At 44.7% G+C, this 24,511-nt stretch overlaps 2 protein-coding genes across 2 annotated transcripts in view; both read left to right on the top strand.

The window, feature by feature from the left end:
- The window catches only part of TEKT3 (tektin 3), a 186,808-nt gene that overhangs the window by 46,900 nt on the left and 115,397 nt on the right, over nucleotides 1-24,511 (top strand). The window lies entirely within an intron of this gene.
- On the top strand, nucleotides 14,359-19,116 carry CDRT4 (CMT1A duplicated region transcript 4). Its single transcript, XM_019542738.1, is given in 3 exon segments — nucleotides 14,359-14,394; nucleotides 14,396-14,480; nucleotides 17,336-19,116. Coding segments are annotated over 3 exon segments (573 nt in total). The 3' UTR covers nucleotides 17,788-19,116.

Raw genomic sequence — 24,511 nt, 5'->3', positions numbered from 1 at the left:
TGGAGTCCGGGTCCAGCTCCCTGCTGCAGCCAGAAAGGACCACCTAAATCGCCAAAGCTCTCCAAATCATTTCAGAGAGCTTCAAATCAATTCAGACCTTTTAACTGGTCCCCTGATTCGATTTGGCCACCAATTCGGGCCAAATCTTCTCCGAATTGAACCAGCACCTGAAGCTTTGCATAGCCCTACTGGATAGCTCTTTTCTATGGTAAGATTTTCAAAAGATCTCACATGATTCAGGAACCAAAGTGGCTTTGCTTAAGAGCTTAGCTTCATCAAAAGCCAATGGGACTTGGGATTTGTAGTTATCTTAAAAACTCCCGAGCCACTACTATGCTTTTGAAACTGTTCCTCCCTTTGTATTTTATCATATTGTCTCTGACTGGTGTTGTCTATGTTTTCATTGCCAGACTGAGAGCCAGGATTTCCTATACTCTTATCACCTCTTCCAGACCCTCTGGCATATCACTCACACTTTGCCTCAGTTTCCTCCTCTGTACCACAGGACTGTGTTTCTACTCACTTGGTCTGCATGCCAGTCTATCCTGTCAATCCCATCTGTGCTCTCTCCTATTCTATCATGCATGCAACAAACTACTGCTACAGGAATCTTAACTTTTGCATTTTGCAGTGTGTTCTAATGTTAGTCATGGGGAAGCTAAGGATTTTATGTGCTATCCTATTGCACCACATATACAGTTGAAAGAGCTTTTGGACAAACTTTTGGGCATCAAGTACCCTTATCTAACAGCCCATCCAACAGATTTCCCAGTGATACAGTTGATCCAATAAGATATCACATACAATCTTTGCCTCTCATACATGTCCCAGACCACCACAACTTCACCAGCACTCTGATGTTAATCATGCACACATAATGCCACTTGAATATAGAATTTTTTACATTTGATATTTGATGGTACTTTAATAATAAATACATGGTTACTGCAGTGCTCACTAAAGTTGCTGGAATTAGAGGCACTATTGTGGAAAGATTCTGTCCTGGTGTGGTCTATTTTGACCTTTATATTGCCCCTGTCACTTTTGTATTAAGGTTGTGACTAGCTTCAACCAGGTTAATGTTAGATCTCAGCTAATGAGTAATGTGTCATATCACCCTAAAGTCTATTCAGTGATTCAGCTTTCACCAGTCACATGCTGATTTGCAAATAGGGCCTAATCTGAAGCCCAGTGGAATGAATGTAAAGGTGTGCATTGACTATAGTTTGTGTTGGATTAGGTTTGTCTAGAAGGGAACTGGAATAGAAAGAATTTGCTGGGCTAATCTGTCTTATGATGGAATCTAATTGCCCTGACAGATGTTACATTTATATGCATATTTATACATTACATTATATTATATACACATTATATTTATATGCATATTTCATAGTATCATAATATCGTATTGCTTAGGGTCAGAAGGGACCTAAACACATCATCAGGTCCGACCCCCTGCCCCAGGCAGGACCAGGTGCTGGGATCATATTACCCCAGCCAAATATCTGTCCCGCCTCCTCTTGAAGACCCCCAAGGTAGGAGAGAGAACCACCTCACTTGGGAGCCCATTCCAGAGCCTGGCAGCCCTAACTGTGAAGTAGTGTCTCCTGATCTCCAGCCTAACAATTTGTGGCCATTATTCCTAGTAACCCCAGGTGGTGCCCGGGGGAACAGAGTCTCCCCCAATTTCCGCTGGTCCCCCCTAGTGAGTTTGTAAATGGCCACCAGATCCCCTCTCAGCCTTCTCTTGTGGAGGCTGAATAGGTTCAGGCCCTTTAGCCTCTCTTCGTAGGGCCTGCCCTACTGCCCCCTGATCATGCGAGTGTGTCAATGCTAGTCACATCCCTCTTAAAGTGCGATGCCCAGAACTGGACCCAGTACTCCAACTGTGGCCTGATCAATGCTGCGTAGAGGGGAAGAATCACCTCCCTGGACCTGCTTGTGATGCATCTGTAGATGCACAACAAGGTGTGGTTATCCTTACTGACAACTTCCTCGCATTGGCAGCTCACGTTCATCCTGGAGTTAGCAATGACTCCAAGATACCTTTCAGCCATTGTGTTGACAAGAAGGGTGCTCCCCAATCTCTAAATGTGTTGCTGTTTCCTTCTCCCTAGATGCAGTACTTTGTATTTGTCTGTGCTGAATTTCATCCTATTCTCATCTGCCCACCTCTGTAATTTATCTAGCTCTAGCTGGATTCTGTCCCTCCCCTCCAGCATGCCCACCTCGCTTCACAACTTGGTGTCATCAGTGAATTTGGACAGTGTGCTTGCCACACCCACATCCAGATCGCTGATAAAGATGTTGAACAGTACAGGCCCCAGGACCAAGCCCTGGGGGACTACACTGCCCACATCCCTCCAGGTTGAAAACGACCCATCCACCACTACTCTCTGGGTGTGACCATCTAGTCAATTTGCCACCCATCTGACTTTGTAGGCATCAGTGCCTTAGTCATCACATTTTTTAAGAGAATGTGGTGGGAAACCATGTCAAAGGCCTTTTTAAAGTCCAGGAACACGACATCCACCCCGACACCCTCGTCCAGGGACTTTGTGAACTGATCATAAAAAGAAACCAGGTTAGTCAGGCAGGACCTGCCCTCAATGAACCCACGTTACTTGCCCCGAGCATTACCTCCCCTGCTGGGCCCTTGCAGATATGCTCCTTGATAATTTTATCAAAGGTCTTTGTTATCTCCCATGTCTCTCTACCGGATGTTGTGCATGCGACTTCTGCTCGGGCCTTGCTGTGGCTTCTTCAGGATGAACGGGCCAGTCACCAGGCGACTTTGGGGTGATGCACCAGGAGCCTCATCTGCCACGTCTTTGTTGATAGATTTGTTTCAATCAGGAGGACAATGTTCTGGTGCCGCCTCCCCTGATGCTTCCCCCTAGGTGGCTGCCTTTGCGGCTCTTTTGTGGGGCTCCGCCTCCCCTACATCCCACCTACCACCAACCGTGATGGAACCATTCGTCATCGAGGATGATGTTCTCGGTTTTTGCCATGCTCAAGTCCACCAGGTCTGATGGCCGTAGTGATGCCACCTTTCCTCATGAGCATCTCTAGTGGCCCTCTCTCTTCATCTATATAGCATCTGTGCTTGACACCACTCTGTTCTCTGGTGCCTTGCTCCTCTTCTGGGCTTGTATTTGGTTATCTGTCAGTTGTGGCTGACCTGCCATGCTGCTGGGTCCCTATTAAAATTAAGCAACTATGCACTTAGCTATATCCTAAATATCTGCCGGAGCCCAAGGCTCCCTGTGACTTGGCACTTTCAAAAGCCTTGCCCTCTATAAACCTGCCAGGTTGTGAGATACCTTGCCTGATCTCAGAATTTGGCCACAGTACAGCTGTGTCTCAGACCTGCTTCCTAGGGCTGTGTGAAGCTTCAGTCCCTGATTTGATTCATTTGAGGTTCGGTCCAGTTCGGTGGCCAAATCGCTGAATCTGAATTGAATCAGGGGACCCTTTAATTTCTCTGAGTCAATTTGGAGAGATTTAGTGATTCAGACATAGAGCTTTAAATGTTTTTTTCTATATACCTCTAGGTAGTAGGCAGCTTGTGAGTGCTGTGATGCTGGGGCGCATGGAACATCTCACAGCAGTGCGGGGGGCTCCCCAGCATGTTCAACAACAGCTCCCCCACCCCGTTACCCCCTGGCTTGGTGACTGGTGCCTCCTGGGTCTGGGGCGGCACCCGGGGTCCCCCCGCGGCCAATTGTAGAAAAAACATATAAAGCTGTGTCTATGTCCAAATCACTGATTCTTTGAACCAGTGTTGAATCTTCAGATCTGGATTCAGCCAAATCGAATAGGGGACAGTGATCCAAATCAACAAATTGAATCACTGTCCCTGATTCAGGTTGTATCTGAATCCGAATTGAATAGGACCCACTTTGCACACCCGTACTGCTTCTTACCCATTTGAGACTGGCATAGAGCAGCCCGGCAGGTGGTAGTAGTGCAGTTGGAATCTAGGGAATTTTATGACCTGTCCCCAAAATTTCATGGCTTGTCATGCATATGTGGCATGGCAGATTGTGTGATTTTGGGGATGGGACATAAAATGCCTCAGACCCCAATAATGCAACTTCCTTAATGTCTGCCAGCAGACATTGGTGTAATATTAGATACCACTCCCTTCTGTGTCAGTAGCATTTTCTTCTTTGCTGGGCCCTGGTTACAGGGATCCAGACACAGGTTCTCCCCTCTTCATTTCTTCTACCCATCTCTCCCTCCACCTCCTAGGACTCTGCACATATCTCTTTCTGTCTTGGTTGCACAGCTTCCCAATTCACACACAAAGAGGACTATGGGTTGGAATTGGCATAAGGAGAATTACAAATAGTACGGTCAGATGAATGAATAAAGTAGGTTTTGTTGTTCTTATCCTTTCATCAGCTGTATTCAGTTGCCAGCAATTCTACAGCAACAGTTGTTACTATATCTGGGTTGGAACTAAGGGTCAAATCCAAATCCTATTCAAGTCAACCACATGTTGCCATTGATTTCAATGGGACCGGGATCCAGTGCATAGGAAATTGCTTGCTGGCAAAGTTTTAAATTGGCTTTACTTCTTGCAAAATATTATTTGCTTTTCTTTATACATCACTGAAGTAGAGAGACAGAAATGTATCACCCAACTGATATATTTTGGAGAACACTGAAGGGAGCAAGGAAACGTGGGGGAAAAGGGTTACAAAGCTAAAAGTCAATATCTGTCTTTGTTCTTCATCCAAGTAGTTGAATCTGCAGTTCTCTCACTAAGAAGGGAAGGCTGCTGGTTTTCTCATTACTATAATTTCCATGACTGAGGCATTGGCATTTAAGGTATTTCCACCTCCCACCACAAAACCACAGGTTTTTTGCTTCTTTGTGAAAGCTGCTATAAAGGTTAAGTCCAGTTTCTCACCTGTAGGGCAAAACGAAGAAGAAAGAGAGCATCTAGCATCATCAATGAAGACAGCATGGTTGGAAACATCCGAGAAAGTAGGCGGCCAAAAGAAAGAATGGGAATAAAAACACCAGTGTCAAAAAGTTTGATCTGGTCTGTGATTATGAGTGGTATTTGCTAGGCCTATGCGAAGCGGCTAGTATTTGCTTCAGGTTTGGATTCGGCCAATTCAGGGGACAGTGATCTGATTCGGTGATTTGAATCGCTGTCCCGAATCGATTCGGCTAAACCTGATTTGGAGGTTTGGCCACCTCCCAATAGGCTGAATCTCTGAATTGGCCCCACTGCCACCTGCTCTCAATGGCTGCCCCACCTGCTCTCCCAGCTCTTTAAAATAAAAAAAAAATACAAGGCAAAAAAATGCCCCCATTCACCAGCTACTGGGGTGGGGGGGCTGCAATCCCTGCTGCCCCATGCCGTGGGGGCGCTTATCTGCCACAAATCCCCAGAGACCCCAAGGCTGGTGAGTGGGGGCTTTTTTTCTTTTAAAGGGCACGCAGCTGGGCCGGGTGGGGCAGCCATGGGGGGGCTGGGGGAGTGGATGGGTGTCGGGGGTGCTCAGGGGGGCTGAAGGAGCAGGCAGAGGATGGCAGGGGTCCCCCCATCATACCCTCCCCACATCCCCACCCCCGGCCCCTATTTACCAGCATGGAGTCTGGGTCCAGCTCCCTGCTGCAGGTAGCGGGGACTGCCTGAATTGCCAAAGCTCTCCAAATCTTTTCCAAATTGATTCAGATAGCTTCAGATTGATTCAGACCTTTTAATCAGTCTCTTTATTTGATTCGGATTGAGAGAGCCTGCCATCAAATTGGGCCAAATCTCCTCCAAATCAAAGCAGCACCTGAAGCTTCGCACAGCCCTAGTTTTTAGCTGTAGGATGTAGGTGCTTATATAAGCTGGTTGAACTGGTATGTACCAAGGAAATCTGTAGTGCATGTTGCAGTTTTAGAAGTATGAGGAAAAGCTATCTTAGCTGTGCATTGGTACTTGCAATAGCCATGTCTGGATTTATTCACAGGAATTCTAGATTCCAGTTGGATTTAAAATAAAATGTAAATGATGAAAGACATCCAAAGGCCCAGTCCAAAACCCACCGATGTCACTGACCTGGAACCCTTACACTGTTGCAGATTAAGTGTGTGCGCCTAGTGCAAACCATGGGAGGCAAATGTTTTGCATTAAGATAGTTCCCAATTCTGAAGTGAAGCAACTATTTTTCCTCCTCTCTTTTCTGCCCCAGTCTCCAGAGACATTAGCTCCCTCTGATTAGCAAGCCCAGCTCAAATGAATATGGAAACAACATGGCAAATGTAAAAAAAATACAAGATCACAGTTTGGTGGCCAATGGTCTATCAGCAGGGAGTACAAAGAACAGAGTTTAAAAAATAAATGTGAGAAGGAAAAACTGCTTCCAATTAATTATCCCCAGTTCTCTTTCCCTCCTTTTAAAACAAAAATTTAATAGTTCACAAAGCTCCCCTTTGCAACATGCTATTTCATTTTCCCCTCATTTGCTTTTACTATTTGTTCTGGGCACTGTCAGGACAACCTGATTTATAACTGACAGCTCTGGCTATTTTTCATGCACGGTCTCGCTAAATATAAGAGTGTGAAAATTGTCCCTCTGCCAACAGCTCCTCTTAGAATTGAAACCTGCCCCAGTTATAGCATTCAGAAGAGTGGCTTTCTTTCTAAAAAACCAAAACTCCCATGTTTTGCGGGGAGAGGGGGAGAATTTTTTTCCCCTTTCACCTTTATTTCAAAGACTATCTTGGTACACTCTGGTATAGGGAGGTATTCCTCAACTATTCCCTGCTACTAGTGCTACGCTGTGCCAGCCAACAAAGCATTATAGATCCCATTGGAAATGTTTATTGAGCAAAACTGTTAGCTGCAGAGTTTTGTTGCTTGGGTTTTATTCTCATCCAGTCGTTTCCCAAAGCCTCTTGTAAAAAAAAAAAAAACAGTTAAAAAAGCTATATGACATAACATGGTGGAGAGCATGGAGACGGCCAAATGCTGTGATGTTAATTCACGCGGAACTAACGCTCAGAAAACAGTGGGTTTTATTGAGTGAAATTTCACTTTAGACCAAGGATTAGCATATTTTGGCCAGCATGGAAACTGCACTATATAAGGAGTGGAAAGCAGCATCTGCTGAGTGATGTTTCCCCAAGTAACTTTTATATCTGCATATGAACAGGATCTGCCTGTTTGCCTGCAAAAGCTTTTGGGTTTTCAGTGTTCTGCCAGTTGCTTCCTCTTTGTCAAAATGAGAAAGAGAGACCTGAACCAAAATCTTTGGGGCTGAATACACTGAAGTCGAGCAGTGTTTGATCTGGATTTGGCTGTCATGCCTTATGTTTCCATTCCAAGATGGAAGGCTTTCTCTTCTTTCTTTTCAATACCTTTGACTTGAAACTTCTTGAGCAATCCATTTTCTTGCTGGTTCATGTAGAATCACTGTTTTATGGGGCTGTCTATGGAGATAGAAACAATGGATCTTCTTCTTTGGTCTGCATTAGCTATTTTCACCACTTTGGTGACCCAAAAGAGCTACCATGCTCATTTAACAGACTGGTTGGACTCGATCAATTGGTGCGTTGCCTCACCAAAGCAGCACAAAGCAGCTGGAGTTTACCAGTGAATCCAGTCTAATAACTGCAATCCCTGTATCTCTTAGGAAAGCAGGAGCATCTTTCTAAGCCTAAATGTGAAATTTAGATGTTCTGAATATGATTCTGGGTGTGGTAATCCTTCCCAAGTGGAGGTGCTTCTAACAAGCTTCTCTGCTCTGTCTGTGTGTATGGGGGATATACAGGGCCAAACTGTGGTGAACCCTATTGTTAGTGTTAAAATAAGGAAAGGTACAAGAAACCTTCCTCACCTTACATTACACATTTCAAGGCTAGAGGGCAATTGGGCCACCCAATATTTGGAGGCTGCTCTCGGCTCTCACCCTTTTTGGTATCAGCAGTGCTAGAGGTGTCATTACCAGAGATAATGATTGTTTTGTTGCAAAAGTCTTTATCACATCTATGGTATCAATGTCTTTAAAAAGTTCATTCTCAATTGATAACATTGCCAGTCCCATATATGCACAATATTAAAATTTTTTTTGCACTTGTAAATTTTTTTTTTTCATTTTTGGGTCCCCTTTCTGTCTGAGCCCTGGGCAGCCGCCTTGTTTGCCCATGCCTGTGTCCGGGTCTGGGTATAAGCAGAGGTATGACAATGGGGCTAGGTGCCCGGGGCAGCTGCCACACACAGGCACAGCAACAACTTCTAATTTTTGTCACTACTGGCATAGTTGTGTAGCTGTAGTTGCACCTGCAGCTGTTTTTTCCTGATCCCCCCACACCCAAGTTGATGCCAGGGCAACTGCTCCAATTGTTCTGCCCTAGTTATGCCACTGGGTGCACACCTTCCCAAATGGGGTCTGGAGAAAGCTGAGCCATACTTGTCCCTTTATTGAACAGAAGAAATAGGTAGCTGGAGCAGGACTATCTTCCATATAGTGCACTTGCTACAGAGCTCCAGGAAGGGCTGGAGCCTTGATCCTAGTGCCTTCGGCCTCTGGGGACATTTGGGCTGATCCCCCAATAAAAATTCAAACTTGGACTCATTTTAACAATAACAAATCAGAAGATTAGGATGTGGGTGTCTACACAAAATGCTCCCAGTGGGGCAATAGGATTCCACTCAAACAAACTTTTTTTTAAAGTGGAACAAATGAATCTTGACCATCTCTGTGGGGAGATGCTTCTGGGTTTAAAACCTGAATATGTGTACAGCATAGTGACTGCATATGATTGCATCTAATCTAGAACCAAGTCCTGCTTCAGGACAACACCTCCATTGACTTTACTGGGTGGTATGAAACTAGCTATTTGATCTAAGGTTGAATTTTTTTTGCAGCCTGGATAAGTTTGGCCTTCTTTCCCCAGTTACAAACTCAGCAGGTCTTTGCTCACCTTGAATGGCAATGCTTCCCAGGCCTTATTGCTAACAAGAGTGGTTTAGAGCAACCTGCTTTGGAAAGTGAAGAGGAAATCATATTCTTTCTTGACAGATTAGTCATAGACATCCTCCAACTGTCAGGCTGGGTTGCACTGCTGGAGAGTTGTCTTTTGCTGAGGTTGCTTTCATAATGTTTAGGTTGGTTTCCTAAATTATAACCTTTAAATATAATTTGGGGAAAAAGTTTTCCATAATAATAATAATAAAAGTAAATTGACAGCTACTACTTTATGGGTAGGATTTCTCCGAGCTGTCTATGTTGGACTCCCACTGAGCTCAGTGAGAGCTTTTCTCAAGGGAGTTTTACTTTGATAGAAACATTTTTAGGCCAACATGGAGGGGTTAAAAATTCCCACTTTATATGAGGATTATTAAAGTGGGGCATGCAACATATTTATTCTCAAAACAATTGATTTTATTCTGTGGTAAAAGTGGAATAGACCCATGACATATAGTCTCACAGGAGTATAAATCACCCCACTAGGAAATAAAGTTGCCCCTTGGAAATCAAAGGGTGATTATACGCTGGTATAAGTTACACTGGTATATTGGTCACGTGTTTGTTTCCCCAGTCATCGCATTATCTCATGAGGTCATTTGTTTAATGGAAACCAATGTGCCCACCACCTAGTGGCCAGACAGTGTAGTAGTCCCTCCAGCAGACAGCTAGCTTGGAAGAGAGTTGGGGAAAAGAAGGAACTGGGGCAGCTATTTGGACCTTTTTATAAGCTGTGGAAGAGTGGTCAGGCTGAGTGGCTATGAATGGTTACAGTTTGTCCCAACAGCCAGGCATTTCAGAGGTTTGATTCTCACTAGACAGCTGAGTTACATGCTTTTGGCAACACAGGATGATAACGTGAGCCTTGTTTGAGCTGTGTGGTACAGCAGATAGCAGGCCAAACCCAGCCTTTGGGCAGACTGCCCCAACTGAGTGGGCAGAGAGGCTTAGCAAGGATGTTGAGGGTGACCCAGCTGAGCTTTCTGGCACCAGCTGCTGGGATTTCCCCGGCACTGAACCAGGCTCCATTTGTATTTGCAGGGTGTGTAGTGCTGAGCTGGGGTGCTCTGCTTGAATCCACTGTCCACAGGGAACATCAGCTTCTGTCAGGACATACATGCGGCTTTTGCAAGTGAGAAGTCCGTGCCAGCACTGGAAAGGGAGACACCTCTCTTAAGCACTTGAGTCCTGGAGGATAGTTTGTTAACAAACATTTTATCTTGGATGGCTGTTTATAAATTTAAAATTGGTTTTCTTAAACACCTTTCATCTTCAGTGGCAGATTCTGACTCCTGTATATGCCAGTGGAAAAAAACATAGATTCATAGACATTAGGGCTGGAAGGGACCTTGGAAGATTGAGTCCAGCCCCCTGCCCCAGGGGCAGGAAGTCAGCAGGGATCATAGGATCCCAGCAAGATAAATATCCAAATGTCTCTTGAAGGCGTTCAAGGTAGGCGCTTGAACCACCTCTGGCGGCAGTCCTTAGGGGCTCAGACAGTAAAGAAGTTCTTCCTTATGCACAGCCTGAAATGGTCTTGGAGGAGTTTGTGACCATTTGACCGTGTCATCCTTTGGGGTGCTCTGGTGAACAGATGTTCCCTCAGGTCCTGGTGAGCACCCCTGATAAACTTACAAGTGGCCACGAGATCACCCCTGAGCCTGAGCTTTTCCAGGCTGGCTTCTGCAATACCTCCTTGCAATAGTCTAGAGTGGAGTACAGATATGTCGCATGAGGCAGTCTGTAGAAACAGCCACTCACATAGTGGGGCTTAGAAGATATGCAGTGGGTCATAGAGTCTTCCTTCTGCTTGGCGCAAGCTAAAATCCAGACTAGTAGGCAAGGACAAGAAGTGGCTGCTTATTACTCCACCTAGTTTGTCACCCAAGGTCCATTCCCATCAAGTCCTGCCTCGGTATAATAACCCCTGCCATATGCTAACCCCAGGCTTGCCATGATCATGCACCTCTTCACCCTTGCCATACACATGTGTCCTTTAGCTTGAATCCTAGTTCACTTATTTGGTGTCCCCTGTTGGAATGCATGAACAGGACTGTGGAAAAAACTTACCTGGGCCGGCAGAGAGGCGGCAGGATGCCGCGCCAGCAGCTGATCATGGAGAGAGTGAAACCATGGTGGCTGGAGCCACTGCAGGTGAAGATCAAAGGAAAAACCCATGGTGGAGCCAGAAGGAGCTGGGAATGGCTCCCGCATCTGCCTGGGTGCACTTTATAAAAGCGTTCCAGGGGCGATTGGCTGGGTGGACAACCAGTACCAAGATAAAAGGCCCAGCAAGAAGGAAGCCGGGGGGACCGGAAGCAGTGTCCCCAGCTGGCCCAGACGACAGACAGCAGGTATCGGGTCCAGGGAGGAAATGACACGGCAAGGGAGGTTGAAGCCTGGGCAGAGTCAGACACTGTGTAAGGTGGAAGCAAAGAAGGGCCGCAGGAAATGCTCGGTACGAATACCATGAGTGGCCAATGACTGCAGCCCCTAAGGGACTGAGCGCCAGGGAGGGCCAGAGCATCAGCCCTGAGAGACAACACCACGGTTGGCGTTAGGTGGGGGGTAGGGGAGGTGGAACCCCGAGAAGAAATACTGTGAGGACAACTGAGGGAAAGTACCTGGGGAGGGAGGACTAGACATCGTCCTCCCGATAAGAAACTACTTTTCATCAAAGACGTGGCAAGCGAGACTCCTGGGGGGAACTGACCTGAGGTCACTCCCAATATCCTGGTCATGCAGCCCAAGAAGCCACGGCAAAGTTCGAGGAGAACCCAGATGCACGACGCTCGGGGGATAGGCACAGTAGGATACAGGGCCCAATTGCTAGGATGATTTAATGGGTCAGATCTGAATCTGGATGGAGTTCCAAGAAGTCGGTGTAACAGTTCCATTGTTCTCCTTGCCTGTGATACATTTTGTAGGGTGGCTACCACTATTGTAGTGAGACAGAAGGTGAGAGTCAGGAAAAAACACTTTGGCTCATTGGTGCCCTAAGGCAGATTTATAACCCTGCAGGAGGGTTGGGAACAGAGATAGGCTTAGAAATCAGATCCTTGAGCCTCAGCCCAGGTTCATTTCTCCTTAATTCTGAATATACACAAATAAATGGGAAAATGCTTCCTGACCAAACTGGCTTATCTTTGCTCTATAGCCAAATACCTTCAACCCTCCAAAAATGTAAACCTATACTATCCACCCTTACCTAAATTTCTTCTTTGATCATGTACAAAAGTATTCCTCTTTATTCAAAGAAAGGTTGTGCAAAGCCTCTGCTCTCTATCCCCAGCAGAAAAAGTCCACAAAAAAGATAATTTAGCAATTCAAGAATATGGCTGAGCACGAGCTTCTTCTGAAAACCGCAGACTACAGGGACATTATACAAATCACAGGTTTTTCTCTGTGGTCAAAGCAGCTCTGTGCAGTCACAAATAGTATGAGATGCAAAGAGAGTGTGTCTTCATATTCTCCTATTCCTAACTTTCTTTTACATCCAGTCATAAAGCTGTCAGTCTCGTTTTATATAAAAAGTGAATTTGGCTGGATACAGCCTTGGGCTTAGTGCATCCCAGATAAGGACTGATATTAAAAGCAGTAAGACTACAGTCAAGATGTGCACATGTCCAGCCAAGTCTCATAACTATAATTCTTGTCCTTCTTTATTCTGTCCCCTCCCCTTTTATTTATTGCAACATACATTCTTCTCTGGGGCAGGGTCTATTCCATGTCTGGGTTTTTTTGGTTTTGGTTTTGGGTTTTTTTTGCTTTGCAAAACATCCAGCAAGTTTACAGAATAATAAGCTACACACAAAAATTAAGTCACTTTTGCACCAAGATCTTCCATGGGAGGGCCTGCTAAATATCTCCTCACAAGATCTACGGTTCAGTTTTGATTTGCTTTGAAACTACAGAGTAACAAGCATTTGCACATCACTCTCCAAGATGTTCTGGAATGCATCCCACAGCTGTTTCATAGCAGAACTGTTTGGGGTCTGAGCTCTGGGAACAAATTGTGAGGTTTGGACGTGAATTTAGGGTGCAGAGCGTTCTTTTCCCTGGACTTTGTAACTGAAGTTATTTAATTTACAACTCGGCTCTCCTGGGTGGCTGGGTGCCTGGCTTTTCCTTAAGTGGCTTGATGCTTCTTTTTTTAAAGACCTGACCTACAGCCCATTAAAACTGGTGGAAAGACTCCAAAGGGTTTTGTATCAACCTTGTATTTTTTGTGCCTTCTAATTCCAGAGTATCATTATTGCCTTTGGTGCCAACTCTGCTGCTTCCCAGTGGCTTTTAGTCTGCACTAAATTTGCACATATGTGTACACACACACACACACACACACACACACTGCATTTTCCTTATTACAAATGTTTCACATGCAAGTACTGTTTAGCAGAGCCTGACTCCTCACCTGTAGATCTTTTTTTATCTGCAGAAGGAATATTGGATATAGCTGTTTGTCATCGGTCTCCTGATTACCTGCCAAACCAAAGCTCTCATTAAGAAAAATACTGTTAAAAAAGATGGAATTGTCCTTCCCTAGGCAGTTCTGATGGTTTGAAATTACTTTCTGCTATGGATCAGAACAAAAAGTCAAAATGTCAGGGGAAAAAAAAAAACTATGAAAAAATAATCTGAGAGTTTTCAAATGGTCAGTCTCAAAATACAGCCCAGCAAGCCAAAATTTCATGGTTTCACTTCAGCCCAGGAAAGGGTGTTTCATTTCAAAATCTGAATTCAAAGCAGTGTTTTTCATTTTAGTTTACCAGGTCAGAAAATGTCCACCTAGTTTGACATACTCCTGTGGAAGATTTTGATTTTGGTGGGAACGCATTTTCTGATGGGGAATATTTTCATAAGAAAATGTTCTCCCACATCTCCTTAATGTTGCTAATGAGACCTACCTATGCATGTAACAGACCCAAGTCCTTCAGGAAGAAAATACAAGTCCAGATGCACTAGGGAAAAGCCAAGAGTAGTTTTTGGGCAGCCCAGTTATGGTGAGGAGTGAAGAAAATTTTTAGTGCATGCCCTTGGGGGTATAACAAAAGGATATCCTATCTTGAGCTGGGGATTGGATGAGATGACCTCCTGAGGTCCCTGCCAGACATCAGTATCAGTGAAAAATAAGTGCTATGAAAGACTCCTCTTATTTTTAACCAGATAGGTGAAGTGAGCATCAGGATTATTCAAGTGAGAGTAGGACTGCTGATAGCATGATGCAGGGGGGAGGCAGTGGGAAGGAGAAGGGGGAAGCAGAAAATGAAAGAGAATAGCAGGGAATTATCTCAGTGCCTTCCAAGCTCTTGCAGGGAGGGCAGAAGTGCAGCTTATGTAAGAGCAAATTCCAGACTGCGTGCACCCTGTGTGAGACACTATGTCACTGGGAACTGCCCAGCGAAAGAGCCAAGCAAGTCCAGAGGCTATGGGAATAGTGCACAGCTCAACGCAGTAGAGGCTTCTCTGACACTTTAGGGCTCGGGAGCGCACAGAACGTGGGTAGGTGCAGAGGGGTCACTGAAAACAAATGCTTTTTTTAATCCTGGCTCAGTGCAATTCTATCAGCAAAGTGGGCAGAAGACGAGGCTGAACAGAGCAAGCATTGCATTCACAGGCATGAAGTTTAGATCTTAGAACAGGTGACCAGGGTTCAGTATGGTTGGGTTCATTTATTTCTGCTAGTGACTTCCTGCATGGACTTGGGAAATTCACCTTGTCTTTGATTCCCCATCTTTCATATGGGGGTCATAATATCTCCATACTTTACTTGGTTAGTATTTAAATCACTATTAGCTCTAGGATCTGAGAGACTGGCCCCTTTGTGTTAGACTCTGTGTAACTAAGTGGTAAGCACTTAGTGTGCTGTATTGTTTGTTAGCTGTTATATGTGGTACTGAGTTGTTAAAAGCTGTAACTTTGTGTGCTTCGTAAGGCACCATGTTTGCTTTTTGGCTGTGTACAGGTTCAGAACAATAAAGGTACCGGCCCATGTTGGCTGAATTGGGCTCTCTTTCTGCCTCCTGGGCTAGTCTAACCTCCCCACCATTGTGGAACCACAAGTCTTAGCTCCTACAGCTCACAATCCACCCAGGTAAGGAGTGGAAGGGAGGAAATATTATGATGTCCATGGGGCAGGTGGGAAACAGGCCCAGTTTTGTGGAAGTGAAACTAATCTCCTGTGAAAACAATGACACTGACTGTAATGGAGATTGAATATGGCCCCAAAAGTATTGTACGCCGATGGAAGAAAATCCCCTACCACTCTAGGTCAGGGCTGTCCAAGTTTGAAGAGGTGGGGGGCCACACTCCCTGCAGGCCGCACCAGCAGAGGCCGTGCACCACGTGGGAGCCCACCCTAACCACTGCACCGTACACCTGCCCGGGTTCCCCCCTACCCTACCACATGTCTACATGGGCGTCCTCCTCCCCACATTATGTGGCGCCCCCCCTGCCTCCTTGTGGAGCCATGCAGGCTCCTCCCTCCACTGCTGCATCGTACACTCATGCAGCCCCAGCCTTTGCCTCAACTCGAGGGTGCACCATGCCACACCGCCCCACCCCAGGGTGGGGGCAGGAAGTCTAAGCCAGAGGAGGGAAGGGGAGCGCAGCAGCTGAGCAAGAGCTTGGGGCCTACAACTTAACCTGAGTGGGCTGCATGTGGCCTGGGGGCTGCCAGTTGGATTGCCCTGTTCTAGATCATCTCTTCCATCCTCTTGCCCACTGTCACTTTTTTGCCAGCTGTCTGTTCATCACTACTTAGTCCAATCAAGTTTTGACTGTCTTTAGTACGGAAACTCCTGGTATTTTAGCCAATTACAGGCCTGGGAACCAGGGAAGTTTTTTCCCTATCCATCCTAAATGCCTTGCTTATGTTTTTAGCTGGAGCATATTCAACTCCTGTATTTAATTTAGTCATAATTACATAGCTATTGTAATTTATTAGGTAACGTTTTTTAAAAAAAAAAATTAAATACACACAACAAACTCTGTGTGTACTAATGAGCTGGGTAATTCCTAAATGAATAATTGTTTCCAAACAAAAACCAGCTAGTTTTCTGACAGGCTTAAATTTACACCAAAAGCCTGGTATTTCTCAAGGGCTGTTTAATGTTGTCTTCATTAATTTTCATTGATTTGCATTCTTCCTTGGATTTTCTCTCCTATGGAATTTCACCTTTGCATGTGCGTATTGAGGGAGAATGAATTTCTTTACTGTCCGAGCCCCTAAGGTCTGGAATAGCCTGTCATCGGAGGTGGTTCAAGCACCTACACTGAACACCTTCAAGAGAAATTTGGATGCTTATTTTGCTGGGATCCTGTGACCATGGCTGACTTCCTGCCCCTTGGGCAGGGGGCTGGACTTGATCTTGTGAGGTCCCTTCTAGCCCTAACGTCTATGAAATCTATAAAATCTATGAAAAAAAAAATCCCTATAATGCTTTATTTCAGCCTTTTGGCTTCCTGAGATAGAGAAGAAAATGTGAGCTGGAGATTAGAACAAAAAGCTGTGAAATGAGAGGCTTTCCTTTTGGTTTAGATGGTGCTCATTTTTCTCTGTGACTTCACGCTTCAGGAATCACATAGGTGTTGTTGTTATTTCAATTTTTTTTTACCTTTTCCTTTTCATTAATTTATATGTGATGACCCCAGCTTGACCTCAGTTCCATACTACCTGTGACATACTGCTATTAGGCATAATTATGCAGCCCATGCTGGTAGATGCTCATTGTTTAGATACCACTGGGTCTTAGCTAAGTCAATAGAAAGCTTCCTTATAGAACGTAATGGGTGAAACATGACATGCGGGATAAGTATACGTCAGTAAGTAGCTAGTCAAAGATAGTGGGGAGAAGATGGGACCTTGGCAGAACTGCCAACCATAGGAAGATGCTTACACCTGGTGATGCAGGTAGGGGCATTCCCTCTGCTGCTGTGCAGCTGCATGGGATATTGGTCCATCTTCATATCCTCCTGGCAGCCTAGTTCCCTAATCTAGCTAAGTAAACCTGCAAACCAGGAAAAGTCTTCTATGAGAGATGATCTGGCCAGCATAAACACTGCTGCAGTGCAGGTGGTGATAGCAGCACCAGTAATGGCAGTCCTGGAGCACAGTAGGAGTTGGGTATGGGATTGTTTGTCTACCTCTCTCTGTCCAGGCCCTGACTGGTTTCATTGCAGCTGTGGGTTCTTAGCTCTTTCCATATTGGAAAACCAGTGTTTGATATGTGGACTTCAGTGTGTGCTGTTGAGAGTTCATGCCTCTTCTTCCTCCCCCTCAAGCTGCCTGAGGAAACAAGGATGGAGCTGGATGGGGTTGTTACATTCTAAATTTGTCTTTATCTCTTGGATTCCAGAACAGAGTTCATACTCGGTGAACATAGGTCTTCCCAGCCATTCAATCCCCACAATCCCCAGCTGGCCAGCCTACGTCACTCATACATCTCCAGTGGTCAACATGCTAGTTGAGCAAGACAAGTTGAGAAAGGCCGGTCCCCAAGGAACTTCTCAGGACTGCAGACAAAGAACAGGCAGCAGCAAGAAAAGATGTGTATGCACACCAAGCAGTACATCTCAAGAAGCAGATTTCACCGGGACAGCACGAGTACTGTCGAGGCCAAGGGAAGATAACAGCCCCCTTAGGATTGCTAAGGAATCTACGGCCAATGTGGAAGGCTTGTTTTTCCACAGTAATTCATCATACCTTCCAATTAAAGGTAACAGGGTTATTTTCTCCAGAAAACCCCCCTTCCGTGTGCTACCAGATCGTTCCCAGATGTCTTCCAGCAAGGCAAAGTCAACTGCCTGAAGTTAGAAAAGTAGATCTCAAGCATTCTGTCTCACCACTCCAGAGTGCATTAAAGTTCCTCTGCAACTAACTTCTAGTTTTTTATTGTTTCTTTAAAAGCCACCGTCTGCCCCGTGTATAACATTGCATGGAGGATTGAACTATATGGACAGCGCAAAAATCATGCCACTGTATTTGTTCATTAGTGTCTTGGAAATGCCCTGCAAAGGGATATAGTATCGAAGTCCAGCATGCAAATGCTTGCGCGCACACGCCCACCCACCCACCCAAATATTTTCACACAGGGCCTAATTCTTTAGTGCCTTGAATCTTGTGCCCTGGTTTTTATTGGTGCAAAGTGAGTGCAAGAAGCTGTCTTCCTAATATGGTAATGTTTTACAACTGCTGGGTGCTGGCTTTGCATGGGTGTAAATGACCATACCAGATGAAGATCATGATTAAGGAAGAGGAAATTACACACAGGGTATGTCTGCAACCTCTTCTCTGACTGTCTTGGGGTCAGGGGAATGCTTCTGATTATCCTGCTCTCATATACTAAACGTAGAAATAGGGTGGTGAAACTACTTCAGGGGAATCTTCTATGGCCATTCAAAATCACAGCAGCTGCATATGGGAAACTGAGGCACAGAAGAATTACAGTCAAAAGCATCTGCGAGTCTTAAATATCCAGTTTGAGGTACCTGCAAGCTTGCTTCCCAGAGTGCTCAACATCTGCTAGCATTTCAGATACTGAAAGCATACTTCTTATTAACTTCAGTTACAGCTGTGATTGCTCAGCTGTAGGAACACACACAACGACATACAGAAACTCTGTGACAGAGATAGGAATAGAATCCAGCTTTCCAGGACAGAAGTCAACTCCCTTAATCATCCAGTCACGCTTTCTCTTCCTTCACTCCCCTGCCACGTTCACTGTACGCATTTTCCAACTTCTGCAACAATGAGGTAAGGATCCAATGGACAATAGCCCCCTTTTCTACATAGCCCTGATTCATGCACAGAGCAGGTCTGTTCTGTACACTGATTGAGACATGGTCCTGCAATAAAAATAGCAAGTGACCATTTAATTAAAGAATATATCTTTGTGAATCTGCACAAAAGAGCTGGATTCTTTGCACTCTCTGGGCATGTCTACATGTTCATTTACACCAGGTTAAATTTACTGCACAGTAAGTTACTGCTCAGTAAGCAGGAATAGACCGATGTCTACACGCGCAGATGTTATAGCGCATCAGTGCTATGTGTGGACTGATTTAGGACTAAAGTTAGTCCCAAGTCAGTCCACACACACAGTGTTACTGCACAGTAATGTGTCTACATGTCCGTGACTGCTCACTAATTAATTGAACATAGATTTTATACTTGCATGATGCAGGTATCAAATTTACACTCAAGTTGGCATAAGGCGCCATATTTACTGTGCAGTCCAGGCATGCACATGTAGACACACACCCATACTGTGCAGTGATTTTGGTTACTGCACAGTAAATGCACCTGTGTAGACACGCCCTCTGGGTACCAGCAAAGGGAGCACTGAGAGCAGTGAAGAGACTCCTTGTCCCAGGAGCAGCAATTGGTGAGCAGGCCCTGCTCAGCCTGTGCAGTCCTGGGATGGAGCATCAGCACAGATGGATTCTTGGGAGAATTTAGCTGTCAAAAACCTTAACAAGTCTCTACTGAGTATGTGCAACCCTTTTTCCCCAGATGCTAACATCTTGGCCAAGTATGGACAGCTCTTCAGGGGGAAAACAAAAGTTAGATCCTTCACACCAAGGTGCCTCCACCTACACTTTAATCTGAGGTCCTTGATCCAAAGCACTGAAGTGTCAGTCATTCTCAAGGAAGCAGCTATGAGATTTTTAAAAAATGTGCGTAATACTTCATATTTTCCCCTTAGCCTCATTTTTGGAAATGGCCAAAACAATTTCTGGTGAAACTTTCTGGACCAAAAAATCAGCCTGAGGCAAACAACTGATGTGGAAATTTTAGCTTAACTATTTAAAGTGGGTACAGATCCAAGTAACTTCAAACAGGATTTTGTAACAGAAAGTACTAATAATGATACCATCCACTGACCCCAACACAGAATAATATCCCTGGCTTCTCCTGCCAGTTACACTTGCCGCAATTTCTCCATAAGTAAGACAGGGTTAATAATGATGATTGACCAAGCACTCTGGAAAACACTTGGAGATCTCCAAATGAAAGATGCAAAGTATTAATAAATTAAACTGGAGTGATAATATGCAGCTTGCCAACAACTGCAACTATTAATAATTCTCTTTCCCTTGCCCTAATTGTAACTCTAAACCGCTCATTTTCACACTCCCTTACAACCACAGGCAGACACTTGACTGCACACAGGCAACACTATTGCAATACAGCCATGTCACATGTCCCATATTTGGCAGTGTGTCTGCTCTGGTCATGAGCCACAAAATCAAGACAGTTTAAATAAACGTTAGTTCATATTTCTTCCCTCATACGTTTCTGTTTTTTGTGGCAATGATCTTGGAAAAGAAAGTCTGTGACATCATTCCAGTGGGTACCTAACAACCCTCTCCTATGGGAATGGGATGGTAACATAAATCATTAGGTGACCTCGCCAAATGAAGTGGATCAGCTGTGCTGGGATATGTCTCAACAGAGCTAATCTACTTCATTGGGTGAAACAGATGCTGCCTGTTGTCCCACAGGGTTGGTCCTCTGCCACTTCTGGGGGCAGCAGTGGCCCAATCCTGTGGGACAACACTTGGAGCACACCTTTACAAATGGGGAAATCTGTGTTTCCCTGCTTGCAGGGGCATACCCGAAGTTGGAGTCCCCTGGCACTCTGCAAGTGGGGACCCTGGGCAGGGACTGCAGGGACTCGATTCTGCATACTCCGGGAATTCCTCTGTAGGGCAATTCCTGGGCTATGTAGGGTCAGGCCCCTGAAGCCCTGAGACTCTCTGCCTGGGGTGGCTGGAGAGCACAGGCAGCTCTCGGCTGCAAGGCTCTCTCATCTTACAACAGGTATCTGTTGCAAAAGGGCAGCACAAATTGCTATCACCTTTTGTCTTGGACACAAAATTGGGCATTTGTAGTGAGACAAAGGGCACAGATATCTGTTTGCTTTCACTTTGTGCTGCCAGAAAAAAAATGATGCTGGCACAACAGTGACATCTGTTTGAAGCCCTAGATTCTCTATAATCCAGCTTCTGCTCCTTGCTTTCCCCTGAAACCTCTCCTGCCAACCTTTTCCTTGCCAAAGCCCTGAACCCATACTCTGCCTTCTTTCTCCTTTGATCTTTCAGCCTCCTCTGACACCATTGATGATGCTCTTGAAAGATTGTCTTCCTCTGGTTTCCATGAACCTGTGCTATCCTGGTTCTTCTTTAATCCTTTAAATACTCCTTTGAAGGATCCTCCTCATTGCCACTTGCACATTTTAAGGGGCTATCCCACAGGGCTTTGTGCTTGGTCTCCATCTCTTCCTCTCATATGCCCCTTCCACAAACTCTAATTCCAGCTTTATTATAAGCACCTCTCTGCTGATGTCTTATAGACCTGGCATTTAATTCCGGGTCTGCTCGTGCATCTTCATCCTTATATCTGGCTTTGAGAAGCACAGTCTTGCCCTTTTTATATTCTTTCAGAATGTTGCTGCGAAGATAATTTCCTAGCCCATAGCTTTCCTCACATCGCCTCTCTCTGTGCATCCCTCCACTAGTTACGCTGTCATCCAGTACTGAGTGGATCCATCCCTGGTGCCAGTCTCCATTGGCCTCCTGCTTTGTTTTCAAACACGCTTGTGTTTTCTCCCATGCTGCCCATAGTAGGAGATGTCCCTCATAAATATCTGCAAAACTAACTTGATATCTTCCTTCAACTATATCCTTCAAACTTTTGTTACCAGGAGATACAGATGAGCCAGAAGTCAGGTGCAGAAAGTTGTGCTGTTGTGGCTTGCAGACTTCCTGTACTTGTGGCTGGCATATCTGGGTGAGTTCTGAATGTGTAGCAGGGTTGGGTAGGCCAATTCGAGGCCCATCCTTGAGCTCTGAAATTCAGCAGAGCTTTTGGAAGCTGATTGGGAGGCCAAGGATTTTTGAATACTGATGGTCAGATGGTTTGTGCTAGTGGGTAGTCTCGAGTGTGGGTATAGGTAGCAGCATAAACAAACCTGTAGTCTCATTGTTTGGTTGTATTCCCCGACCTTTCTGTATCCTTCTATTGCCTTGAAGTGTCAGCAATTTGGGGCAAGAATGAACTCTTTGCTGTGTTTGTACTGCACCTGGCACAGTGGAATCTTAGACCCAGATGTGACTAGGGCTCCTGGGTCCAATTTTAATATAAACAAGTACTTTAGCTAATTTGATAGTGTAGTAAGGTGGCTCTTAAAGGACTGACATTAGGACAATGCTGCAAACCTAATGCATCGAATGGCAAGATATGGTGTGAACACAGCAGCTTGTTTATACATTTGTGTGAAAATTATAATCAAAACAGCCAGATCCTCTGGCACCCTGTGCTTGTGGTTTCATTTATATCTGAAGGAAGCGAATAGAAAGTGCTTTTCCTCCTTTATACCAAGGCAACTTTACATCATTAGAAGTTGGACAGCCCTGACCTAGAATGTTGGGGTATTTTCCTCCATCCGCCTATACGCCTTCTGGGGCCATAGTCAGCCTCCATTACAGCCAGTGTCATTGTCTTTGCAGGAGCTTAGTTTCACTTCTGGCTATGTAAAGAAGCTTCATGTTGAAAACAAACCGTGTTTACACTCCCTTGCAGAACCAGAGCGGTGTAAAGTGAACAGTATAAATGAGAATCAGGCTGAAAGAGTTTTATAACTGCACAGCCATAAATGACTATGCAGAGCAATGGCCCGTCAGGCTCTAAACATTTATTTGGTGTCACTACGCCTTATGTTCCTGTCTGATATGCTCTGGCATTCTAATAATTCTCTTATGTGGAATCACATTCTAGGTTTGGGGGGAAATGAGATTAATATTAGACCATCTCCTCATTCTTCCCACTGCACATGATGCAGCAGGACTGTGTTTCTCATTGAAAAATACCAAGCTGAATTACTTTCTCAGCCCTCTGCCTCAGGCAACAGCCTGCTAATCCTGCAGGTGGAAAAAACAGAGCTATTTCTAATCAGCTCAGTGCCAGGAAAAGTTACAGAAAAAGACTTAATTTTTTTTCTACATCACAAGAAATTGCCACCGAGATGACTGAAAAGCATTTCTGTTTTCCTTTTGCATGTGTATGTGGTTGTGTCTGCACTATATTATGCTATGTCATGCTGGAGAGATGGCACAAGAAGGCATCCATGGTGACTGCATTCTCAGTGGAACAGAATTATCCCTAATGGTTACAGGACAACCATGAGGTTTGGGGGGTGACATGGGATCTACTTTCAGCGCTGCTGTTGGTTCTGTGTTATATTTGTGGGACATTAACTCCTCTGTGCCTCAGTTTTTCCACCTGTAGAATGGGGGTTATGTTATTTAATGGTCTCTCAGGGAGAGTTAACTCATTACTGAAGCTGCTTGAAAATTTTCAGACAGAACAGATTTCTTTTTCAAAAAGGGAGTTTTATAAAATTGAAAAGTTTCACAGAAACGTACTGATTTTGTCAGACTTGTAGATGCAGCATTGTCAACATTTTCTTTTTAATAAGGACAAAGTACTTCATTTTAGCTTATAATATGTAATAACATATGTAAGGCTGAATTGTGAAAATTAAAACAAGCTGATTCAGCCTTGTTGAAACAAAGCTTTCCTAAGGCTGTTTTAATATTTCCTAAAAGAGTTTTTTTAGACATATCATGTCTCAGGAAATTTCAGATTTTTATTCTAGTTCAGGATGAAAGGAAATTTGGTAATGTTGGAACTTCTCACAGATAGCAATTCTGAGTTGCAGTCCATTCTGTCCATTTTTCTGGGGAAGGTACTTTGAGGTCCTGATCTAAAACCAGTTGAAGTCAATAGAAGAACTGCTGTGAACAGGGAATAGAGAACAGCTGTGATTGTTAACCAGGCTATCAATTAAGCCAATTATGCTGGTGAACTGTGCCATTGACATTTTCCCCTGAGGCTGAGATTCATTCAGTCTATTTTGCATGGGCCACTGAGCAGCCATCAGATAGCAACAGCTTTCGGTTACAGACATCCTAATCTGAATATGAACTGACATTTTGGACGTAAAGCCTGCTAGCTGCCTTTACGGTTACCAAACATACCCTCTTGGGTATGTCTGCATTGCTGTCAAAATTGTGATTTTAGCTTATAAAGAGACACACAAGCTAATGTGAAAAGAACTAGTTCAGTTATTGATCCTGGAGTATCGTGCAAGCTAGCCAGGCTATTTACCCAGATTCCCAGGCAGATTGTGGTGTATGCGCAAAGTCCTTTAAGACTGCTGGATGAAAGATGCACTAGACATGAAAACCAGGGGTGTCTCATCAAAGAATACACATGAAAGCTGGCATGACAGAAGAGGAGCAGGATACATACCAATTGCTGTCTGCACTGCATGGATGAATGTGTGAAAGGTGATTCTTCAGAGGAATTAAAATCAAAATCCCTGAAGCTGTCAACAGAAGCAACAGCACCAATAGCTTATTGTATTATAAAATTGGAAGCCCAAAGTTAATTGCAGCTCTAAATTACCTTTATTGTATTGTGGCTGTTCCCAGCCAGCTATATTGAAATCAGATGCTCAATTATTATC

Source organism: Crocodylus porosus, unplaced genomic scaffold (genome assembly GCF_001723895.1).
Source record: "Crocodylus porosus isolate Cpor-Errol unplaced genomic scaffold, CroPor_comp1, whole genome shotgun sequence".
In the NCBI taxonomy this organism is placed as follows: Eukaryota; Metazoa; Chordata; order Crocodylia; family Crocodylidae; genus Crocodylus; species Crocodylus porosus.
Note: the sequence above shows the minus strand (reverse complement) of the source record. Positions and strands in the feature narration are given on the sequence as shown.